At 42.9% G+C, this 21,912-nt stretch overlaps 1 protein-coding gene across 1 annotated transcript in view; it reads left to right on the forward strand.

Moving 5' to 3' along the window:
- Positions 1 to 4,924: 4,924 nt before the first annotated feature.
- Positions 4,925 to 21,912, forward strand: part of SNTB1 (syntrophin, beta 1 (dystrophin-associated protein A1, 59kDa, basic component 1)) — a 246,229-nt gene continuing 229,241 nt past the window's right edge. Inside the window, exon 1 of the mRNA XM_012646567.1 lies at positions 4,925 to 5,785. Within this exon, the coding sequence (XP_012502021.1) occupies positions 5,215 to 5,785 (571 nt within the window). The 5' untranslated portion in view covers positions 4,925 to 5,214. The remainder of the gene's footprint in view (positions 5,786 to 21,912) is intronic.

Below are 21,912 nucleotides of genomic sequence, written 5' to 3' on the forward strand. Positions count from 1 at the left end.
ATTAAAACACTGGTATAAGATTTGTTTCAACAGTAGGTTATTATGGAAGAGAAGAAAAGGAAGTAGAACTCAGTAAGAGAAGAGGAAGGATGAACAACTAACTACTTTACAATTCTGCCTTGGATTAGCCTAAAAAAGTCCCCACTACAAAATTCTAAACACAGTGAGCAATCATAAATAACTCTCACCTGCCTGACTGGTTGGCTGAGTATCTGTGTGATGGTCTATCTAGTTTTCCAAGGACCTGCCCAGGTCTATGCAGGTATACACCAGGTATATGCAATAGAGGGTGTTTCCCAACCCTTTCAAAATGATGATGCACCTGCTAGCCATTTGGGGCACACCAGAGAAGAAAGAAACTGCTTAGCCTTCTGGCCATGTGCCATCCCCCAGTCTTCGTGGTATGTTCTTAAAATCAGAGTCACTAACCCAGAATTATGATTTGGAATCTGGAGGCTGGGTGCTTCCAAGCTCATTTCACACTCAGTACCACAGCTGCCTCATTCTCTCAGCGGACTCTTTGTGTACAAGTTTGTCTTCCTGTCTTAATCATCTTTGCATCCCCAGGTGTGCCTGCAGCACCTACCTTAGTTCCTTACAAGAGTAGGTACTCAGGAAGTGTTTAGTCCATGTGTATTTACATAGCCAGGCCTCACCTTAGGAGTTTTCTATATTAAAGACCCCTTCTGCTCCTCTTTCACTGTGTTCTTTAATACACCTCCAGATATCAAAGAGTTCTCCATTTCCTCTTTTCCATTATTCACTTTGTATCCACTCTCCATTCTGTATGTTGGAAAAATCGTCCTAAAGATGCCCAATTTATTCTTTGGGAAAGTCTCAAAAACATAGTAATCATATTTTCCAAACTGAACTATTGGAACATGTGTTCTAACCAGAAGAAATGTACGTAGTAGGTAATAGGAAGTAATATTTGAAAAGGGACTGATCCTCAAAATCAAAAACACAATTGTTGAAACTCAAAGAGAACAAGGAGGATGGTCTGTGGTGTAATTCCTCAAGGTCCCGCCCTGTGATCTGGTCCAGCCTCTCTCTGATCTCCTCTCCTTCCTCTCTCTTCTTCCCACAAGCTGCCCCAGCCACACTGACCTCCATTTGGTCCTTTGAATCAAACAAGTTTGGTTCTCTCTCAAATGCTTTGCACTGGCTCTTCCTTCTCCTGGGGAACCTCTTCTCTAGATCTTTGCAAGGCTCGTGTCTTCTTATCATTCATATCTCAGCCTAAATCAAATGTCACCTTCTCACAAAGGCTTTCCTTGATAGCTACCACCAGTAGTCCTTCACTCCTAGTCACTCTCGATTCTATTATTCTGTTTTATTTTCTTCCTAGCATTTACGTCTACATGAAAGTATCTCATGTGTTTATAGTCTGTCTCCACCTCCACCCTCCTACCACCCACGACACTGCAAGCTTCACAGGGTGGGTCTTTGCCAGTTTGTCTGCTCCCACATCCCAGCACCCAGAACAGTGCCTCAGACGTGACAGGTGCACAAAACAACTTTGTAGAATAAACAGATAAATATTATTCCTACCACCACATTATGCTGCTCTGTCCTGTATCCTTACCTCCTATGGAGCTAAAAATTGTGTGATCCACTCTTGCAAATCTATGTCCACCCAAATATCTTTGGAAAATGCACATCCCATGAGAGAGGAAAGAAAGAATCCTGGTTTTGACTTAGTGGGAAATGGAAGTCAACGTTTAGGACAGAAAGAGGAAACAGACCATAGGACAGAGCTAAGGCAAAGAAATTTGATAAAAAAAATGGACTTGGGGTGTAATTTATGAAATACTGAAGTTGGACTGATAGTCAGGATAACCCAAACTCGGCTTTGCCACAAACTCACTGTGTGGCCTTGGGTCCCCTGTTACTCTGCTCTGAGCTTCAAATTCTGCACCTGTAGATAAGGAAGCTGGAAGACTCTTCTGTCCATTCCAGTGACTACTCTTTAAAAAGAGGAGATCTAGGCCGGGCGCGGTGGCTCACGCCTGTAATCCTAGCATTCTGGGAGGCCGAGGCGGGCGGATTGTTTGAGCTCAGGAGTTCGAGACCAGCCTGAGCAAGAGCGAGACCCCGTCTCTACTAAAAATAGAAAGAAATTAATCAGACAACTAAAAATATATAGAAAAAAATTAGCCGGGCATGATGGCGCATGCCTGTAGTCCCAGCTACTTGGGAGGCTGAGGCAGATGGATCGCTTGAGCCCAGGAGTTTGAGGTTGCTGTGAGCTAGGCTGACGCCATGGCACTCACTCTAGCCCAGGAAAAAGAGTGAGACTCTGTCTCCAAAAAAAAAAAAAAAGAGGAGATCTAAGAGAGTGTGGTCTGTCCTAATGGTAAGAGTTATCGGACTGCAGTGCAGTAGTCCCATCAAGAACTAAGAAATGAGGCCAATAAGGTTGACCTTTGAATGTTAATAATCAGAGGCCAGATATGCACAGTTGTCTGAAGGATATGAAAGGCTTCTAGGCTAGCATGTCCACAATAGTCACCACTTTCAACTTATTAACAAAAATAAGAAGAAAACGTATCAATTAGGGGAGGGCAGTATGTCCTTAAACCTTGGACAGAAGGAAAAGCCAGAGGCAATGGCTGCTTCTATTCTTGCACATATGGTCTAGGGGAAGGGCCTTCACCCTCAGTGTTTCCTTTCCAGTGGGAAGGCTGGCCTCAGTGGAGGATGAGCACAGGGCCTGTAGTTAACAGGCCTTGAGGATTTTCAAGAGTGTAAGACAATGGTTAAGAGCCCAGACTCTTCATAGCTGGCTTCCAATCCTGACTCTGCCATTTACTAATTACATGACCAGGGCAAGTTATTAAACCTGTACCTCCACTTCTTCACCTGTGAAATGGGAGTGATAATAATAGTAAGTCCCAAGAATCACTGAGAAGATTAAGTTAATATGTGTAAAGCACTTAGAATAGGGCTGTAATTATAATTCCATTGGCAAAGCCATCTCTTGCTAACATGCATGCCTTAGGCCTAATGATACTAAATAATTGTCTCCCCTCATTCTGATGCAACTTTCAATAAGCAACATACTCCTTCCCATGTAGGTTTGCTTATACAGAAAAAATGTGCTTATCACAGAGGTTCTGAGAAATTCCCATCCCATAGCCTGCAGTTTCTTATGGCAAATTGATAAATTACCTGTGGTTGTTTCTGGGCCTCAAACACTGCTTGGCCACACAGGCAAGATGCAGGCATGATGTTGATGGAGGATTTCTGGGCCAGGAACAGGTCTGTTTTGATTTCTAAATCTTCACACTGGCACATTGGTACCTATCACAGCATTAGTGTGTTTGGGGTAGAATGCACTCAGGCTCTGATTTCACCGAAGAGTGATGCAGAGCTGGGTACCACCTGTATCAGCTCCCTGTCTGATCCTGCACATCACAAAGGCCTCAAGAGCCCCTGAGGCTGGGTCCCTGCTGGAGTACCTTTGCAAGAAAGGGTAAAAATCTTTTGGAAAACTGCTGGGTTAAAAAATATAGGAGAGGTGGGGAGCTGTAAGCAGAATCATGAATCCAAGGGCTCCCTCTGACCTGCAATGACTCTCCCTTCTCAAGAAAATGTCCAATTTTTCATTTCATTCTCTGACCCTGGCTCAGACTCCACTCTTTAGGGATTCGTCAGAGTTTTTCAGCATCCTTGATTAAAAGTGTGAGTCATGCTGGAAGAGTTAGAGAACTTTCAAAGATGATACACACCAGTGGGAATGAGTTCAATAAGATTTCTTTCCTTCTGTTGCCTGGATGGGCTGTGTCTGGGAATTGGCAGATTTGTGAATTTTGTTTTGTTTTTGGAGAAAGAGTAGAGAGCAGTGGAAAGGGTACATAAATGAGAAGTATGAAACACCTTGAATGGACCGTTAGACCTGCTTAGGGTCCAGGGAGAGTTTGAGAGGTTCAGGGACAGAAGAATGCAGGGACCTTCAGCTATGACATGGGTTATGTGGCATTTCTGAATTGGCCTGGGAAGGTAACCAATGATTATATTGTTACCCTGGAAAAATGCAATTTGAGATCCAAATAAGTAACTTGTAAAGGAACTTTTGACATACAACCCATTCCAACTGAGTTCTTAAATGGGGGACTTCTTGTATGGGATCTTGAGAGGGGAAAGCCCCCGGCGACATTTGGTGTTGCACAAGGAAAACAAAGACAGGTCAGAAACATAGAGCTTATATTGAGTTAGAGCTGGAAGAACATTTGTCCCTGGGGTCTGAGGCAGGCAGTGACCTGTTGAAAACCCGGGCTAGCAGAGGCACCTCTCCAGAGCCGGGTAGAAAAGATGTCCTGCATTTAAAGAGAGGAGGTTTAGGGCACTCGGGTTATGGGTTACGCTGATGCTTCATTCTGGTTTCTTGGGACAGCTTTGCCTGTTGACTCTCAGAAAGCCAAAGGCCTTGGTCTGAGTCTGCCTTCCTCAGAGTCCTTGCAGAAAGGTGAGACAGGTAAGAACTCAGCAAAGGCAGCGAAGCCATGGTTTTGAGGAAGCAGTGTGAGGAGACCTGGATCTGAGGGTTAAGACCCAGGGGCAATTCTACCGGCGGGGTGTGAAAGAGAAGGGGCTCAGGAGGACCGGGTGAAGGCACCGAGGCAGGTCGCACACACCGGGCAAAGGTGCAGCGTGGGCGCCCACGGAAAAGGGAGAGCAGAGAAGAAGGGGGCTGCGACGCGATGGAGAGAAGCGGGACGGGGAAGGCGCCAGGGAAGCTGTGCCTGCGGCGACGTGCTCGCAGAGGACGGAGGCGGGGAGGGTCTGGGCCAGCGGGCGGCGTGTGACCGCCGAGGCTGCGGCGGCTGGAACAGGTGAGCGGCCACTGGGCGGTCGGGCCCGCCCTTCCCCGCCGGCGTGCCTCCTCCTACGGACGCTTCGCTGTTCCGCGGCTCCCCTCAGCTTGGGGTTTTGCAACTGGCAGCTGGCTCTTTTTCCCCTCCCCTGTTCGCTCGCTCCTTCTTTTAGGTTGCTCCACCCCGCCGAGGATCGGGCGAGGGGAACCAGCTTGGCCGCGGCTGCCAACTCGCGCCGAGCGCGTCTGCGAACTCCCGGAGTGGAGTCCCGCGTCCCGCCTCGTCCCTGCGGGGCGCGCTGTCCTCGCTCCCCGGGGCCCCGCGTCCTTCCCCCCGCAACCCTTCCCCACTTTTCCCCCCTTTTGCAATCACATGGCATTTTAAGAATGCCGGAAAGATGGCGGTAGCGGCGGCGGCGGCGGCGGCTGGGCCGGCTGGCGGGGGAGGCGGCCGGGCGCAGCGGAGCGGGCTGCTGGAAGTTTTGGTGCGGGATCGCTGGCACAAAGTTCTGGTGAACTTGAGCGAGGACGCCCTGGTTCTGAGCTGCGAGGAGGGCGCTGCGGCGTACAACGGCATCGGGACCGCCACCAATGGCTCATTCTGCAGGGGCGCCGGGGCCGGGCACCCGGGCGCGGGCGGCGCGCAGCCCCCGGACTCGCCAGCCGGGGTCCGCACCGCCTTCACCGACCTGCCCGAGCAGGTGCCCGAGTCCATCTCGAACCAGAAGCGCGGCGTGAAGGTGCTGAAGCAGGAGCTGGGCGGGCTGGGCATCAGCATCAAAGGGGGCAAGGAGAACAAGATGCCCATCCTCATCAGCAAGATCTTCAAGGGGCTGGCGGCGGACCAGACCCAGGCCCTGTACGTGGGCGACGCCATCCTGTCGGTGAACGGGGCCGACCTGCGGGACGCCACCCACGACGAGGCGGTGCAGGCGCTGAAGCGCGCTGGCAAGGAAGTGCTGCTGGAAGGTAAGGGGTTAACCAGGCGGCGGGCCGCGCCAGGCGCACACACCTTCTCGGCTTCCCACCGCACACGCGCTCAGCCACGTGCCGTCGCACCTTGGGGTCCCGGGGTGTGTAGGGGGGGAGCGAGGGGGAGTGGCGGCAGCAATGAGTTTGACAACTTTTACTCACCTGGGGGCAACTCGTCCCCACCCCGAGTCGTTACAGGCTTTAACCTAGGAGGGAGTGTACGAAAAAGCGAGGCGAGCAGGGTTTCTACACCGGATGGGGTGCTTGATGCACTTTGTTTCATTTTTATCTGCGGATATTCCAAGTGCAGTGTAGGAGCTGGGAAGTGAGTGGAACGGGAAATGAAGGGTAGACTTAGGTAGGATATTCGCCCGTCCACGTTGCAAAGCGGGGCCACTGAGTGCAACTCAGTTTTCTGCTTTGGCGAAATTTCCCACTCCAAAGCCTGGGCAACCCAGCCGAGAAGGGCTGAATCATAGAGGGGCCAGAGAGAGGTGGCGATGCTTGAATGCTGAAACTCCGACCACCCTCCTGGACTTCCCTCCTGCAAATGGGAGACGGGGGTTATGCCTGGGGAATTGCGCCAAGGGCTGGGAAATATGTCGCAGCGAAAGTTCACTTCCCCTGCTGGGTGTTTGTCCAGTCAGTCTGGATTCCTCTGGGTGGAGAGCTGGTGAAGTGGTTTTTCTGCCTGCGTTTTCCTGAGTGGTGTATGGAAACAACTTTGCATTTGTAAACATTTTCTCCTGTGTGTGAAGAGCCTTAGAAACTACTCTCTTGAGATCTGATGTCTCCAATCCCCTAATTATTGAATATGAATAGAATGGGAAACACTGTTTTGCACTTTTCCTGGATATGTGGGGTAGACAGGCAGTATGGTAGTGAGCTGATAATGCATCCTCCTTGCCCGCTACAGCTGCGTCTCCCACTTGTTACCTTCTTCTCTTCGCCTTACCGCTTTGTACACGCCTGTCAGCAGTAATATCATGTAATTATTTTATCTATTTACTTAGTTCACTCTCGTTATAGATTGAAGTGTCTGGGGTCTTTTATTTAGTGGTAGGTCTCCCTTGAGCTTAGGTGTTCAATGACATGCATACTGAGTGAATAAATAAATAAACCCACAGCTATTGAGACAGAATATTTCAACTGAGACCTTGTAATATAGGGAATGATTTAAGCCCTACACTAAGGACTTAAGTCAATTTCCTGCTCACCTAGTCTGTGGTGCTGGCTATGAAAATGAGAAAGTTCAAAGTTGGGGAACCAACGTTGCTATGTGTGTGACTGCTGATGCAACCCCCCGGTGTGTGAAGGCTCACCTCCTGGCCTAGCGTACAGAGGGTTTTTTTTCTCCCTGATTTGTGTAGAGGATTTGTGATGTCTTCATATTTAATTGCCATCCTAGATCCAGAAAGTGGAAGGCTATTTGCTTTGGCTTGATGATTAACGTAACAGAAAAAAGATTTTCTTGACTCAAATGTGTGTCGGTTTGTGTGACAAGAGGCAGGTGGGATCTGGAGCAAGTGTAGTTTGGACTATAAACTGTTGGGCACCTGCTCAGTTTGCAGTAGTTACTGTAAATATTGGGGGTGGGGTAGAGAGGGACAAAAGGCAGGTCATTTTATTTTAGGCACCGTCCTTTATTATGTGCCGTCTTTTCTTCCTCTCTTTGGTTTCAATTTAATGAATAATGACTTGGCAAAAGGGGGGCAAAAAGCTCTCACCCCAAAAAGAGGAAGAAAAGGTGACTCCCTACAGTTGAAAATAAACTTAGAAAACCTCAAGCAGTTATGTGACTTGTTTGAGACGACAACTGAAAAGTGAGTTTCGTAAAAACCTCCAACATCACATTCTTAGAATGTTCTGTCACGTGTCGCAGGCAGGACCTCTGGGGAAACCCTGTGGACCACCTCAGCTCAGTGCTGCGGTCTTGTCCCCAGCCCACGTTTTCAGAAATCGACTGCTAACAAGAGGAGCAAGTGGAGGCCCTGCTCAAAACGGTGTCTCTTATTCCGAGCCAAAGTGTTGGTTCTCAATGAAATGGGAGTGATCATATGCCATCAAGTCAGATATCACAACCCTTTCTTTTGTAGCTTAGCCTAATGCAGGGAGTCCTAGGTGAAGAGGCTTATTAGGACCACCTCAAGAGCTTTTAGAACGGCATGCTTACTTCCTCATATTCTGAAATGCAGTGTCCAGAATTTTTACATAGGAGAGGCTTTGGGAATGTAATCCTGTTGGATGAGAGGGCTAAGGGAGATGTTTTAACAATATATTTACATAAAAAATACACAGTTTTTACTTTGACTGCTTTTTTTGTTTGTTTTTTGAGGGAGTCTATGGATTTAGTACACTATAGCCTCTGCCAATATGCACCCATTGCATGACAAGCGCCCCCTAGTGGAGAGATACTACGTCTACTAGTGGAAAACCCCGTAAAGTGAAACCCTAAGCAGCAAGTTTCACTGCCTGCGTTCTAGTCAGATTTCAGCCTCAGAGTTACCATACCTTCCCTGAGCCTCAATGTCTTCACCTACAAAATAGGAATAAGGGAACCTGCTTACTTTACAAGGCTGCTGTATGGAAGAGCACTCTGAGAATAAAAGGCACATATCAAATGCCTGTAGCTAATAGTAATTTTTACAATTTAGATGAAATGAAGATGAAATTCCCCTTCTAAGGGGCAGCCCTTTCCTCTTCCTTTATTAGAGTTTGTATTTCTTATTTTACTCTATTTTTTTGTGTGTGTTATAAAACTGTAATACTAGGAGACCATTCCTCTGGAGGCCACTGGAGTTAAATGGAATCTGGGGAAAGAGAATTGTTAGCAGTAGCTAATATTTCTTGAGCACTTAACATGTGCCAGACTTTACATGCATTTGTTCATGTTACACTTATAGTAACTCCATGAGGCCAGTACTATTGTTGTTTGTTTTACTGATGAGAAAATCAAGAGTTACAGACATTAGGTTTTATGCTTAAAGTCACATAGCTAGAAGACTTCCAAGTCTAACTGACTTAAAAGCTCATAGTTTCAACCTCCAGGCAATATTGATGCTCTGAGCTTTCATGTGGGACTGTGTACTTAAGGCAGTTGAAGTTATTGGGCTCAAAGTGTTCTTCTCCACCTCTCAAATATGCTGAAGTGCTTGGGACAACTCTGAGCAGGAAATAGCAATTATGTGGGCTACGCAAAAGGGAGGAACAGGAAGGAGGAGTGAGTCTTATACACCTAGTACACCCGGTGCCTGGCTATCAAAAGGAAGCTGCTAAGATATGCCTCAGTTCCCCCAGGGTTAAACACGTGGCCGGCAAGGAGACTGAAGTGTAATTCAAACTTAAATAGTGAGTAAATGGTGCCAGGTAAGCTGGTGTTTAAGCAATATTGATTAAGATCAGAAATTTTCACACTGTGAACTCATTTCTCATTTTAGGAAGTGGGAGAGGGACTCTGCATGCACCCATGCAGGTATCAGACCCCATAATTCCAGGGGGCACCGTTTGCATGGATTGTGGTGTGAATGGTACCTTCTGGAGTTGGGCAGGGCACACCAGCACAAACATGCCTGGCAGCTCTGAGTGGGGGGAAGAGGAAATTTTTGCTCTTAGATTAATAGTAAAATAGTAATTTAAAATATGTCAACCTTTTTGTAACTGAAGCTACAAAAAAATTAATTTTTCCATCGCTTTGGTGAGATTGAGGAGTTCAGCCTGTTCTGGAAGACTCATGTTGGAGTGTAGAAGTAGGGGGTGGAAAGAATAATCCCTGGGTTCAAAAGGCCTCCTATGGAACTGGGCTGGAAAAGGTGGAAACTCAAAGGAGAACGTCAAGGGCAGTTGCTGACATTCTTCCTGACCATCAGAGCTTCTCCCCCACACTGCGCCCCGTAATGTTTGCCCGCTGCGGTCATCACAACGTCACTTTCACAGTCACTTTCTCTGGTGATGACATGGGGTTGGGGAAGGAGAAGGATGGTGGCAAGGGAGGGGCAGTGGTTTTCTGGCACAAAATCTCAGGATTGGAAGAGAATTTGAACTTCAAGAAATCTTATTTTATTTAGGATGTACAGATTCTTAAAGAATACCCAGTAACCTTGGATTAGAGTCTTGAAACCAGTGTTCTTGTCTTCTACTTGTTTCCCTTTTACAAGATACTTCATCTCTTTGGGCCTTGGTTTTCTTCACTGGAAGGCTGGTGAGCTGGGTTAAGCCATCTCTAAACCTCATTCTGTCTTAAATCCTATAAACTCAGACCCAGTGCACAGTATTACTAACAAATATCTTGACACGCCTTTTATTATTGTGAAATGGATTTCATAAATAATATAGCCCAACTCTAAGTTAAATTTAAAAATCTCAGTGCTATAAAGGGGAAATGAAGTATTAATAACATGTTAAAACAAAAAAACAAAAATGCGTGTTGACAGATAAATGCATGGGCACAGCTGCGCCAGGGTTCATCATGAAGGAGTCAGATGCCAGCACCTCTGTGTTAAATCACTGTCAATGCACAGCTGCAAATGAAGATGAGCAAGGGTGTGTGGTATCATTTAAGATCTAGAAAAGTCTTTCACTGTGAAGGACTGCCCTAGGTGTTGCAAGATGTCCCTGACTCCCTTAACTAAATGGCAATAGTGTGACACCCCTTCCCTCACTTGATCCCTAAAATGCCTCCAAAAATTTCTGAACTGCCCTTGGGAAGGGGGTATTGATCCTCCAATCTCTCAAGAACCAGTGTTCCATGAGAACGCTATTTCCACCTCACCACTTTATAGTGCCTTATGTTTTTGCAAACTCTTTTTCATGTGTAATAATAGATAACACTTATGCAATACATTCTGCCACATTCTGTTCTAAGCATTTTATATGGGTTAACTTATTGGATCCTCAAGATAACACAATACTATTAGCATCCCTCTTTTACAATAAGAAAATTAAGACAGAGTGTTTAAGTCACTTGCCAAAGACACACAGTGAATAAATACTGTGTCTTATATTCAAGCATGGTGGGCCTTATAGCTTTTTATCTTTACAAACAGCCCTAGGAGATAAATAGATTAGAAATGCTTATCCGTAATTTGCTGATTAGGAAAGTGAAGCTCCAAAAGTCAAAATGATTTGTCCTCATTAGGTCTTCTGTTTTCTTATCTGTGTATTAACTTTCTATTGTTGATCTAACAAATTACAAGAAACTCTAGTAAATTAAAACAACACAAATTTATTATCTTATAGTTTCTTTAAGTCAGAAGTCTGACACAAGTCTCACTGAGCTAACATCCAGTCAGTAGGCCTTCATTCCTTTCTGGAGGTCCTAAGGAAGAACCTGCTTTTTTTTTTCCTTTGGTCTTTTCCAGAAGCTTCTAGAGACTGCCCACATGCCTTGGCTTGTGGTCCCATTCCATTTCTAAAGCCTGCAGTGGTGTCTTGAATCCTTCTCACATCAAATCCTGCCAACCTCTCTTCTGCCTCCCCCTTCCATTTTTAAGGACCCTTGGGACTACACTGGTCACACCCAGATAATCCAGGATACTTCCCTATCTTAATGTCAACTGACCAGCAACCTTAATTCCATCTTCAACCCTAATTCATCTTTGCCATGTAAAGTGACATATTCACAGGATCTGCAGATGAGGATGTGGGCATCTCTGGGGATGGAAATGATCATTATTCTGCCTACCAAATCTGGTTTGCTGAAGTTGTAATGGTAAGAAATTTCCTGGGTAGTCCTTGGAGAATATACCACGCCTCTGTAAATAATAACTTCCTTTCTCATTGCAAGAGAGTTTATTAATTGATGCACATATCACGTAATTTATTGAATGTCTTCCATGTGCCACACACTACTAAGACATCGCCCTCAAGAAGCAACATTCTAGAGACAGATACAGATAGGTGCTGTGCAGATACCTACAGGATGGAGGAAGAATGGCTACCTCACGGGCATTGTGAGATGCTGTGCTGGCCCATTGGAAGGGCTTTTAGTCTATTCTGGTACAAGGCTATGGAAGGCAAATGCCTCAAGGCAGCCCATAAAAGAGCCTCAGCTGTAGCTTCATGTGGCTAAAAGGGCAGAATGTGACCTTCAGACCTTGCTGAGGAGTAAAAAAAAAAAAAAAAACAAAAAAACATAGAACATTGAACAGGAACCAAGCCTTGTAGGGCTTCTTACAGAACTGTATTTTATAATGAGAGTGAAGTGTTTTAATCAGAAAATGTCATGCTCAGTTTTGTATTTCAAGACGGTAACTCTCTAGAGCCATGCTTCTAACATGAGGTTGTACGGTTCTAGTGAAATGACGTGGCTTCCTGGGTCTACCCAGAAGCCCTGGAATTCAGCCAGTAACCCTGAACTTAGGAGCACCTCCTAACCAAGGTTTAGGTTTGTAAAGTGGCTTTGCTCAAATTTGGATTTTATCATCAGGTCAAACCTCTGTGGATGTTGGTCCAGTGTCACGATCCACCTTTTGTACCCAGGAGGAAATGGAACGGCCAGAGAGTAGGTGATTTGTCTGATGTTACTTTGTGAATGGTGGAGCTGGAAATCAGGTGATCTGACACGTCAGCAAGTTCATCCTGCTGTATACTACCCAAACTCAGGATGTTGTGCAGTGGATGAAAGGAATTCAAAGAAGAGGTCTAAGGCATGGCCTCTGGTTTCAGGGAGCTTAAAGTCAGTGAGGCGGTAGGGCATTTGAGGCTGGATGTGAAGTACTTGAGATTGTGATTAGTGATACGAATTCGTGTGACCTCAGCATACAACATATTACCTGGTACATATTAGGCTGTTAAAGTATGTTAGAAAAGAAGAAAAAAAGGAAGGGATGGATGGACAAAAGGAAGGAGGAAGGAATAAAAGGAGGAAGAAAGGAAAGGAGGGAAGGAAGGAAAGGAGAGAGGAAAGGGAAGAAAAGAATGAAGAAAGGGAGGGAAGGAGTAATGAAGGAATGGAGAGAGAGAATCAGGAGGTTAATTACCCTTTTTTATGACTCTCATCATCTCCACTTATGCCACTGGATCGTGGTGGTAAACATTACACATTGGAAAATGAAACCTATGCCTTGCTCTGTAGAGAAGAGGAATAAAGAAGTGACTTTACAGACCCAGGAAGCATTTAACATAAACCAGTCGTGAAAGACGTTTGATGAAAGAGGAGCCAGACATGACTTTAAAAGGTATAGGAAAATGTAATTATCCTTTTAATGTTACACGGGTATTTATAACCACCTTTCTTTTGACCCCCTGTGGCTCGGGGACCTACAAGTCTGAATCCGTAAGAACACTTTCTACCTGAGGAGATGAAAACTGTCTGCTTGGATATTTTAATTGCTTCTTTTTTGAGCTTACGTATCGTTGTGAGAATTCAGACCATATTCCTTCAGCGAAGCTGATTGGAACAGCCCCTCCATTCTTTATTTCTGCTGTGGTGGGCAGTGTTCTTCATGTTTAGCGGTGCATTTGATCGATCACCCCATGGAGTATGTATTAAAAATAACTCACTGCACATGGCTCCATATTTGTGAAAGGCATCTAGCCAAAGCTACCTGTGGTCTGTTCGGTGACGGGAAATTGTTCTCCAGCAGCTACTGGCCTACTAAGCATTCTATTTCAAATGATCCACTTCAAAGCTGTTCATGTTTTTAAAAAGCCCGAAGTCCCCCTGCATTTATACCAAGAGTTTTATGTACCAAAGCTCATTACCCACTTCACTGGCCTCGATCTGTAATAATGCTTGCCTCTAGCGCTGACCTGCAGCGTGAGACTTAAGACAAAATATATAATACCCACCACGAAATCAGTGTTATAACAGACCCATGCACACGAGCCCCACTCTCAAAGTGGGATGGACAAGATGGAAAAGTTCATGATTAACAGTGATTATAATGGAAATTAAAATGCAGACCCATACTTTAGCTCAGTACTTTTAAAAAACTGCTACTCCTTCCTGTGGTTTGAAGCAACGTTTTTAGCATGTTGATAATGGGGGAAAATCTATCTCAACTTTGGTTGCTGAGAATTACTACATTTGACATATCCTGTTTATTTGCAATGCTGTTCAAACTACCATTGTTTCTTTCCGTCACAATTTTTTGCCCAAAGCAGTTTAGTGCAGTGATTTAGAGGACGGGCCTTAGATTTACTCTATCTGGGCTTAAATTCCTATTCCACCTCTTTCTAGCTGTGAGATCTTGTGCAAGATACTTAACTGCAAGTCTCAATTTCTTTTTTTTTTTTTTTTTGAGACAGAGTCTCACTGTGTTGCCCGGGCTAGAGTGCCATGGCATCATCGCAGCTCACAGCAACCTCAAACTCCTGGGCTCAAACGATCCTCCTGCCTCAGCCTCCCGAGTAGCTGGGACTACAGGCATGTGCCACCATGCCTGGCTAATTTTTTCTATGTATTTTTAGTTGTCCGATTAATTTCTTTTCTATTTTTAGTAGAGACGGGGTTTCGCTCTTGCTCAGGTTAGTTTCGAACTCCTGAGCTCAAACAATCCGCCCGCCTTGGCCTCCCAGAGTGCTAGAATTACAGGCGTGAGCCACCGCGCCCCCGGCCTGCAAATCTCAATTTCTTATCCAGTAAAGTAAATTTCGTCTTCATAGGTTTGTTCAGAGGAGTAAAGTGATTATGCATGTAAAGCAGTTAGTCCATTGCTTGGGATATAGTAAGCACTAAATAATTACTAACTATATAATATGTCACATCTCGTGCTTAACTAAGTATTATTTTCAAATAAAGTTCAATCATGTAAGTTAAAGGGTTTAATCCTATGTTATATAAATCTTTTGGGGGCACACAGAACAATTTGGGATTCGGCATGTTAGGGAACTCAATGTGTAACAGATGACCAAGGAGAGTTCACCTCTTTGTAAGGGTGGCAGTGATGATTCTACATGAGTGTATTTCGTTGATGATTTTTAGTAGCATCAGATGTTTTCCATCAACCAGACCACAGTGTAGGCTGCTGTGGATTTTGGTGGGCAAATGTGAAATCTGTATTAAAATGCTGATTATGCAAGAACATGCAAAACTGTGTTTTGTAAAGGAAAAGCCGATAAGTAAGGATTTAACCTGCACAGCAAAATTCAAACTTCTCTGAAATTTTTCTGGTAATTATAGGAATGTGGTGTTCTTCTTGGCCAAAAGAAGCCAACATGTTTTTTTTAATTAAAAATGTAAATTAATAAAACTGTTTTTATGTAAATTTATATAAATGTATTTACATTACTGTTATTAAACCAGTGTTATACTTTACTATTTTATTCTGTTATTTAGCACTGTATTTCATGGAATCCAAGAGGCCACCCGGTGGGAGATACATCATTGTTTATATACCTTTAAGAAAGAAAAAACCATCTACGATAGGGAATCTAATCGAGTGGTTGCTTAAAGTTGGGACACCAAAGGGTTATCCCTTCAATGCAGGGAAAGATGAAAAAGAAACCTATCACACAGAAAGCGACAGCAAAGGAACTTGTAAGTTTCACATTTGGTACTGGTAGAAGGAAGAAACAATTATCTCCCTGGAGATTTTGAATCACAGATAGGTTCTAATAAATATTTAGGTCTAAACTTTCAATGTCATTGTGAGTTTTAAAAAATGTTTAGTTGGCTGTGTATGGTGGCTCATGCCTCCAATCCCAGCACTTTGGGAGGCTGAGGCAGGAGGATTGCTTGAGGCCAGGAGTTCAAGACCAGCCCAGGCAACATACTGAGACCCTGTCACTACAAAAATACTTTAAAAAACAATTATCTGGGGATGAGGGCACACACCTTAGTCCTAGCTACCAGGAGGCTGAGGCAGGAGAATCGTTTGAGCCCAGGAGTTTGAGGTTGCAGTGAGCTATGATGGCGCCACTGCACTCCAGTCTGGGAACCGGAGTGAGACACCGTCTCTAAAAAAAAAAAAAAAGCTTAGTCAGATAATTTAATTTAAAGTGGTCCCAGGTTAGGATCCCGGATGAATGAATGTAAATAGTCTCTGGAAGAACTCAGCTTCCACCTGAGTCTCCAGTGATTTTAAGATGCCAGCAATTTTAAGGCACATCCTCAAACTTAGAGATGATAAAGTATGAAAAAAAGAGAGCAATTTGAATTGATTAAATATGGTATATAATGATATAATATTATTAAAATAATGAATTTTTCTTTTAGTATTTGTAAGGTGGGACATTGTTGGTAGATTGAAGCAAAAATCTATACAGGAATGAGATGAAACTCTTGTCCTTCTAAAATGGAACAATCCAGAGGAAAAACAGGTATAGAGTAATAAATTGCATATATATAAATTACAAATAAATTTTATAAAATAATAACAAATTACAAGGAAGTAAGTGCTGTCACAGAATTTATAGAATGAACAGAGAAGGTACTAAGGATATTTAAAGTCAAATGGAATATTCCCCAGAAGAGGTGCCTTATAGAGTAGGGTTACATAAGCAAAGTGAAACTTAAAATATAAGTAACTATTTGGCTATTTGGAGCCTTGCACTTGAAATACTTTCATCTGAAACCTTCTTTCATCTGTAATGAAAATCAAGGTTAATGATTTTCATTTTTTGCTTGCAATATTTCTATATTTTCTTCTGTTCTCTACTTCATTTTTAGAATTCTTCTAAATTAAAATAATATATACTTATAGCATTCCTTTCCCACACCCTCTCCTGCCAAGAATATTAGAATATATGTTCCCTAGAATATAAAACTTAGAATATTAAACTATCTTCTAATATTAAAATATATATTCTAATATTTTAATATATATTAATATTTATATATAATGTTGGAGATATTTTAATATTCTAAGTAATATGCTTATACTGCTGTTTCTTTCTATATCAATTGACTAAATTAGTCTATGTTTATAAAATTATGACCATACCAATGTTGTTCCATTTTTCAGCCAAGCAATATTCTATGACTAGGTTTCTTAGAGTTACTGCTTCTCTTTTTTCTATTTGCCTATTTTTTTATGCCTATCTCATTTTTTTCTTCTAAATGCAACAATAGATTTACCAAATTTATAGCAGTACATTTTTTTTAAAATGCTCATGCATATCAAATACTCCGCCCATTCTGTTTATTTGTGTTCCTGGAGACTTGCTACTCTGAACTGGCCTCATCTTGGCCTGGTGGGTGACCCTCTTCCTGGAGTGGTCCTGTGTTTGTTTTCATGGATCCACTGTCATTTGCATTCTCAGTTTACTCCTTAGTTTTGCCGGAGCACATTCTCCAGTAGCTACCTAAGGGAGGTAAATTTCTGCAAAGATCTTTATTCTCTCACTGGATTGATATTCTAAATTGGCCATCATTTTCCTTTAGTGGTTTCCAAGTTGCTGGTGAGAAATATCATGCCATTCTCACTCCCTTTTAATAACTTTTTTATCACTGATATTCTAAGTTGTATATAGTGATTTGCTTTGGTGTGGAGCTTTTGTAAATCAATTTGCTAAGAATTTGTTGGGCATTAATAGGCTAAAGCCATGATTCTTATACTGTGTGTGGAGGTGCCCTAGAGCTGTGGTCCCCAACCTCGGGCCGGTCTGTGGCCTGTTAGGGACAGGGCAGCAGAGCCCTTGTCCCCTCCTCCCAGCCAGACCCCCTCTCCCGCCCCTGCACTCCTGGTTGGTGGAAAACTTGTCTTCCATGACACTTAGGAAACTGGTGGGGGCGAAGGAAAGTGAGGGAAGCTTCATTTTTATTTACAGCTGCTCCCATCACCATCTGAGTTTTGCCTCTCCCCAATCTCCCACCCAGAAAAATTGTTTTCTATGAAACTGGTCCCTGGTGTGAAAAAGTTTAGGGACCAGTGCCCTAGTGTACATGGTGGGGTGCCCCAGTGAACTTTCAAGGATGCCATGGAATGTTTTAAAATTTCAAGGAAAAGGTACTAACATCTCTTAGACACCAGGCAAACCACTAACTTGAATTTCAATATTAGATTGCTATGTTCCTTCAATGATGTGGTGTCTTTGCAAAGCTGAGTTTTCTGCAGAAGCCATGATTTTTTTTAAAAAAAAGTCACATCAAAATTAGTGTGGAATAGGAAATGAAAGCGGCAGGATCCAGTATAATTTCAAGGTTTGAAAAGTTGTATAGTGCCCATAGGTCCTAAGTTTTTAGGACATAAATACTTGCTATGTTGGACCTAATTATTTAATAAACAGAATTGTTAGATTTTTTTTTCCCCCAGACCCAGGAGTGTCATAAAAAAATAACTAAGATGTTAGGGCACCACTTACCGAGAAATTGGGACCTCTGATCAAAAAACTCTTAACACCTCAGTTCTGGAACATTTTCTTATATTATCTCTTTGATATTTCCTCTTCTCCATTTTTTTTCCTCTCTGCCCATGGAAATCCTATTAGTTGAATGTTGGACACCCTGTATTGACCCACTAATAAACTGATTTTTGTTGTTGTCTTATTTTTTTCTCCAATCGTCTTTCTCTTTTTATTTTTGTTCTCTTTTTTCCCCCCTGGAGAATTACTAGATTTTTATCTACAGCTCTTGTATTGATTTTTTTATTTTATCTGTCATATCTATAAGTTCCAAAACTATTTTCTTGTTCTCTGATTATTCAGAGAATATATAGCATCCCCTTTGTGTTTTGTGGATGCAGTATCTTTGCTTGTCTCTCTGAGCATATTAATAATAGTTTTTTGGAGATTCTTTATTTGCACCAGTATTGACTCAGGTGTCTCCAAGTTCTTTTCTTCCTACTTCGTTTTTGAGTGTGCTATGCATATCTGATAATTTCATCTATTTTGAGATTTGTTCTGTCCTTGTGTACCCCAAGAGGCAGAACCTGAGATGAGGATCTCCGTACAAGAAGTTTATTGGGGATGCAACCCCAGGAAACACTTGCAGTGGAGTGAGGACATGAGACAGTAATGGGAATGAAGCAATAAGGGCCTCTCTGTGACCCACTTGGTCCCCTGTAGCTCAGCATGTCCCAACTGAGGTGGGAGGAAGCCAGGTAGAACTTACTTACCAGCTTGCCATTTATCTTTCTGTTGAGGGCTGCTTCTGGGGCATTACCACTCTGGTGCTTTTGGCCAGCATCTCTGTGAAGATTGTGCGTACTCCCAACAAAAAGATGCCCTCAGGCAGAGAACTGCAGGTATTCATGTAAACAACCTTCAGCATGTAGAGTAGAATGCAGAGGAGACATAATGTCCTATCTTCTGTCTTTATCACAGTCACATTTCGTAATCTAAACGTGTTGAGAGGAAATCATGGTGGAAGGTGTATTGTGCACGGTCCTAGACACATTTTTATCTCAAATCTTTTATAAGAAGCTGATTCAGACATTATCAAGATTGATAAAGTCATATCCTTGGGAGGTCTTGCAGAACTATATTTTGGGCCACCTACACCAGATTTTTAATTTCTTGGACTGTGTGGCTAGCAGAGAGTCTGTCAGATCCACTTGATTGTTGATTGCACAGTTCCTGTGAGTAGCTTATGTACATACAAGTTAAATTCACTGAACTGAAAGGAAGCATTGTGTGCATCAAGGTTTCTCAACTGCAGCATCATTGATGTTCAGGGCCAGATAATTCTTTGTTGTAAGGGGCTGCCCTTTGTATTGCAGGATGTTTAGCAGCATCCCTGGCCTGTACTCACTAGATGCAAGTAGCATCCTCTCCCCCTAGTTGTAATAAACAAAAATGTCTTCAGACACTGCCAAATGTCTCCTAGAGGGCAGAAGAGCCCCTAGTTGAGAGGTACTGGTATGCAGCCTACAGCACTGGTTCTCAAACTTGGCCACATCCTGTAGATACCCGGAAAGCTTCAAAAACCCTAGTGATGGGATCCTTCCCTAAGAGATCCCAATTTTAATTAGTCTGAGGTTCTTTCTGGGAATTAGAAGGTGTAAAAGCTCCCCAGGTGATTCTCGTGTACAATCAGGGCTGAGCACGACTGGCCCAAAATTATCTGGTCATTAACTGTAAGGTAGTGAAATCTACTGAATATAAGACAGTCAGGACTGGTGGGGCCTGTGGTGAACTGGAATGATCAGGTCTGATCTCAGAATGGACTTAAGCTCCTTGTTGCCATATGGGAGAGATCGCTTTTCTCTTTTTCCTAGGGTGTCTGGCTCTTGTGGATTGATTTTCCTTTATTTCCTTATGTGTGCTTTGGAGCACACATAAGACATTAACAGTACACCTCTCTTTGGATAGTACTATTCATGTTATGACGAGAGAACTATTGGGTTGTAGAGTGACAGTCAAAAAGCTAGGTGTGGAATAAAGTGGACAAACTAGCTATGTGATCTTGTGAAATTGCCTCACCTGTCTCTGCCTCAGTTTTCTCACTGATAGCATGAGGATAGCAATGGTATTTTTTTTATAGGCTGATATGAGAACTCAAAGAGTTAATACAGTACTTAGTACAGTATCTCCATGTAGAGGTCAAAATATATTGGTTATTATTATCATCTATTTGTCTTCCTCTACTTGAATGTATGCTCCTAAGAGAAGGGGTCAGGTCTTCTCGATCTTAAAACTTCAGTAAACTGAACAGAACTGACCCATTGGCAATTGTATGTTGGTCACTAGCTACAAGCCTTAACACAGAAGGATTTGGACAAAAGTAAGAAATAAGTGGCTTTATTTAGTGAGATTTACTAACTATAGACTAATATACATGACTTTGGGTCAACAACTACTCAAAAATGTCACCAGGCGATAGCCTTTTTTGAAAGAGGACCAAAATTAACAAAGTTGGGTGTGCCGTCCCAATCCTTACTTCTAAACTAGAACAATATAATTTTGAAATGGATATGCTGGTTTTCAAATATTTTAAACACTTTAAAATTTTTGTATGAGTACATTTTATTTTAAATTATAACTCGTGTCATGGAATCAGTATTTCTCATTTTGCTAGAAAATGTACTCTCCCCAAATTTATCTTTGCCTCAGTTATGAAATGACAGGAGACTGTGTTCCATGTATGGTATGTTTATCAATATGCATTTATCAGGGAAAAACATGAGCATGACTTTACATATTGTTCCAAGCACTCAATTAAATTGTGTATCCTTTGAAAATGCCCATAGGCTTTGAAGAACTCTCTGAAAGAAGAAACTTTTTAAAGAAAGGATCTCAAAAAATGGTTTGTAAAATTCCATCCTCAGCTACTAAAGTGTATATTAGATGTGTATATCTTTGTATATTTATGTGGATATAATATAAAATATGCATACGAAATATACTTTGGGAAAGTTGAAAGTTTCCCTAATACAGTTGTAGGGACACAGCATACATATAAAAGACATAACACTGTATGACAGCTTCTCTAAATGAGTGTCACAAATAGTAAGTGCTTCACACATAGACTGAGAAAGGAATCCTAAAACTTGGGGGCAGGATGGAGTACTGTCTTACAGAGTCAGGGCCTGAAATGTATGCAGAATAATTCATTCTTGTCTGCTGTGTGAAAGGAGCACGCTTGCCATGCCAAGCAGCTTTGATGTTAGCCTCCTCACCAGCCCTTTCCCACAGGTTGGAATACTAACATTCTCAGGGGCAGGTCCCAGGCACTGGAAACCTCTCATTTCACATGCATTTTCTTTCTGTTTTTATGTCCAGACCTGTATTATTGACTTTTGACTCTCCCTACCAGGCTTTCTACTTTTACATATTTTACCCCCTATTACAGGTTCAATGTGTCCCCCCAGAAGTCATAGGTTGAAATCCTAACTAACCTCCTGTACTTGAGACAGTTAACCTTATTTGGAAACAGGGGTGGTTGCAGATGTAATTAGCTAAGATGAAGTCATACTGGTGTAGGGTGATCCTTAATCCAATATGGCTGATGTCCTCATAAAAGCGGGAAATTTGGACACAGACACACATACAGGAAGGAAGCCTTGTGAACATGAAGGCAGAGATCAGGGTGATAGGTCTACAAGCCAAGGAGTGCCAAAGATCCCCAGCAAACAGCAGAAACTAAAAGAGAGGCATGCAATAGATTTTCCCTTGCAGTCTTCAGAAGGAACTGACCCTGCCGGCACCTTGATCATGGACTTTTACCCTCCAGAACTATGAGACAATGAATTCTTATTGTTTGAGCCACCCAGTTTGTGGCCCTTTTTTTTTTTTTTTTTTTTTTT

This window comes from Propithecus coquereli, unplaced genomic scaffold (assembly GCF_000956105.1).
Source record: "Propithecus coquereli isolate 6110/MARCELLA unplaced genomic scaffold, Pcoq_1.0 Scaffold247, whole genome shotgun sequence".
Classification (NCBI taxonomy): Eukaryota; Metazoa; Chordata; class Mammalia; order Primates; family Indriidae; genus Propithecus; species Propithecus coquereli.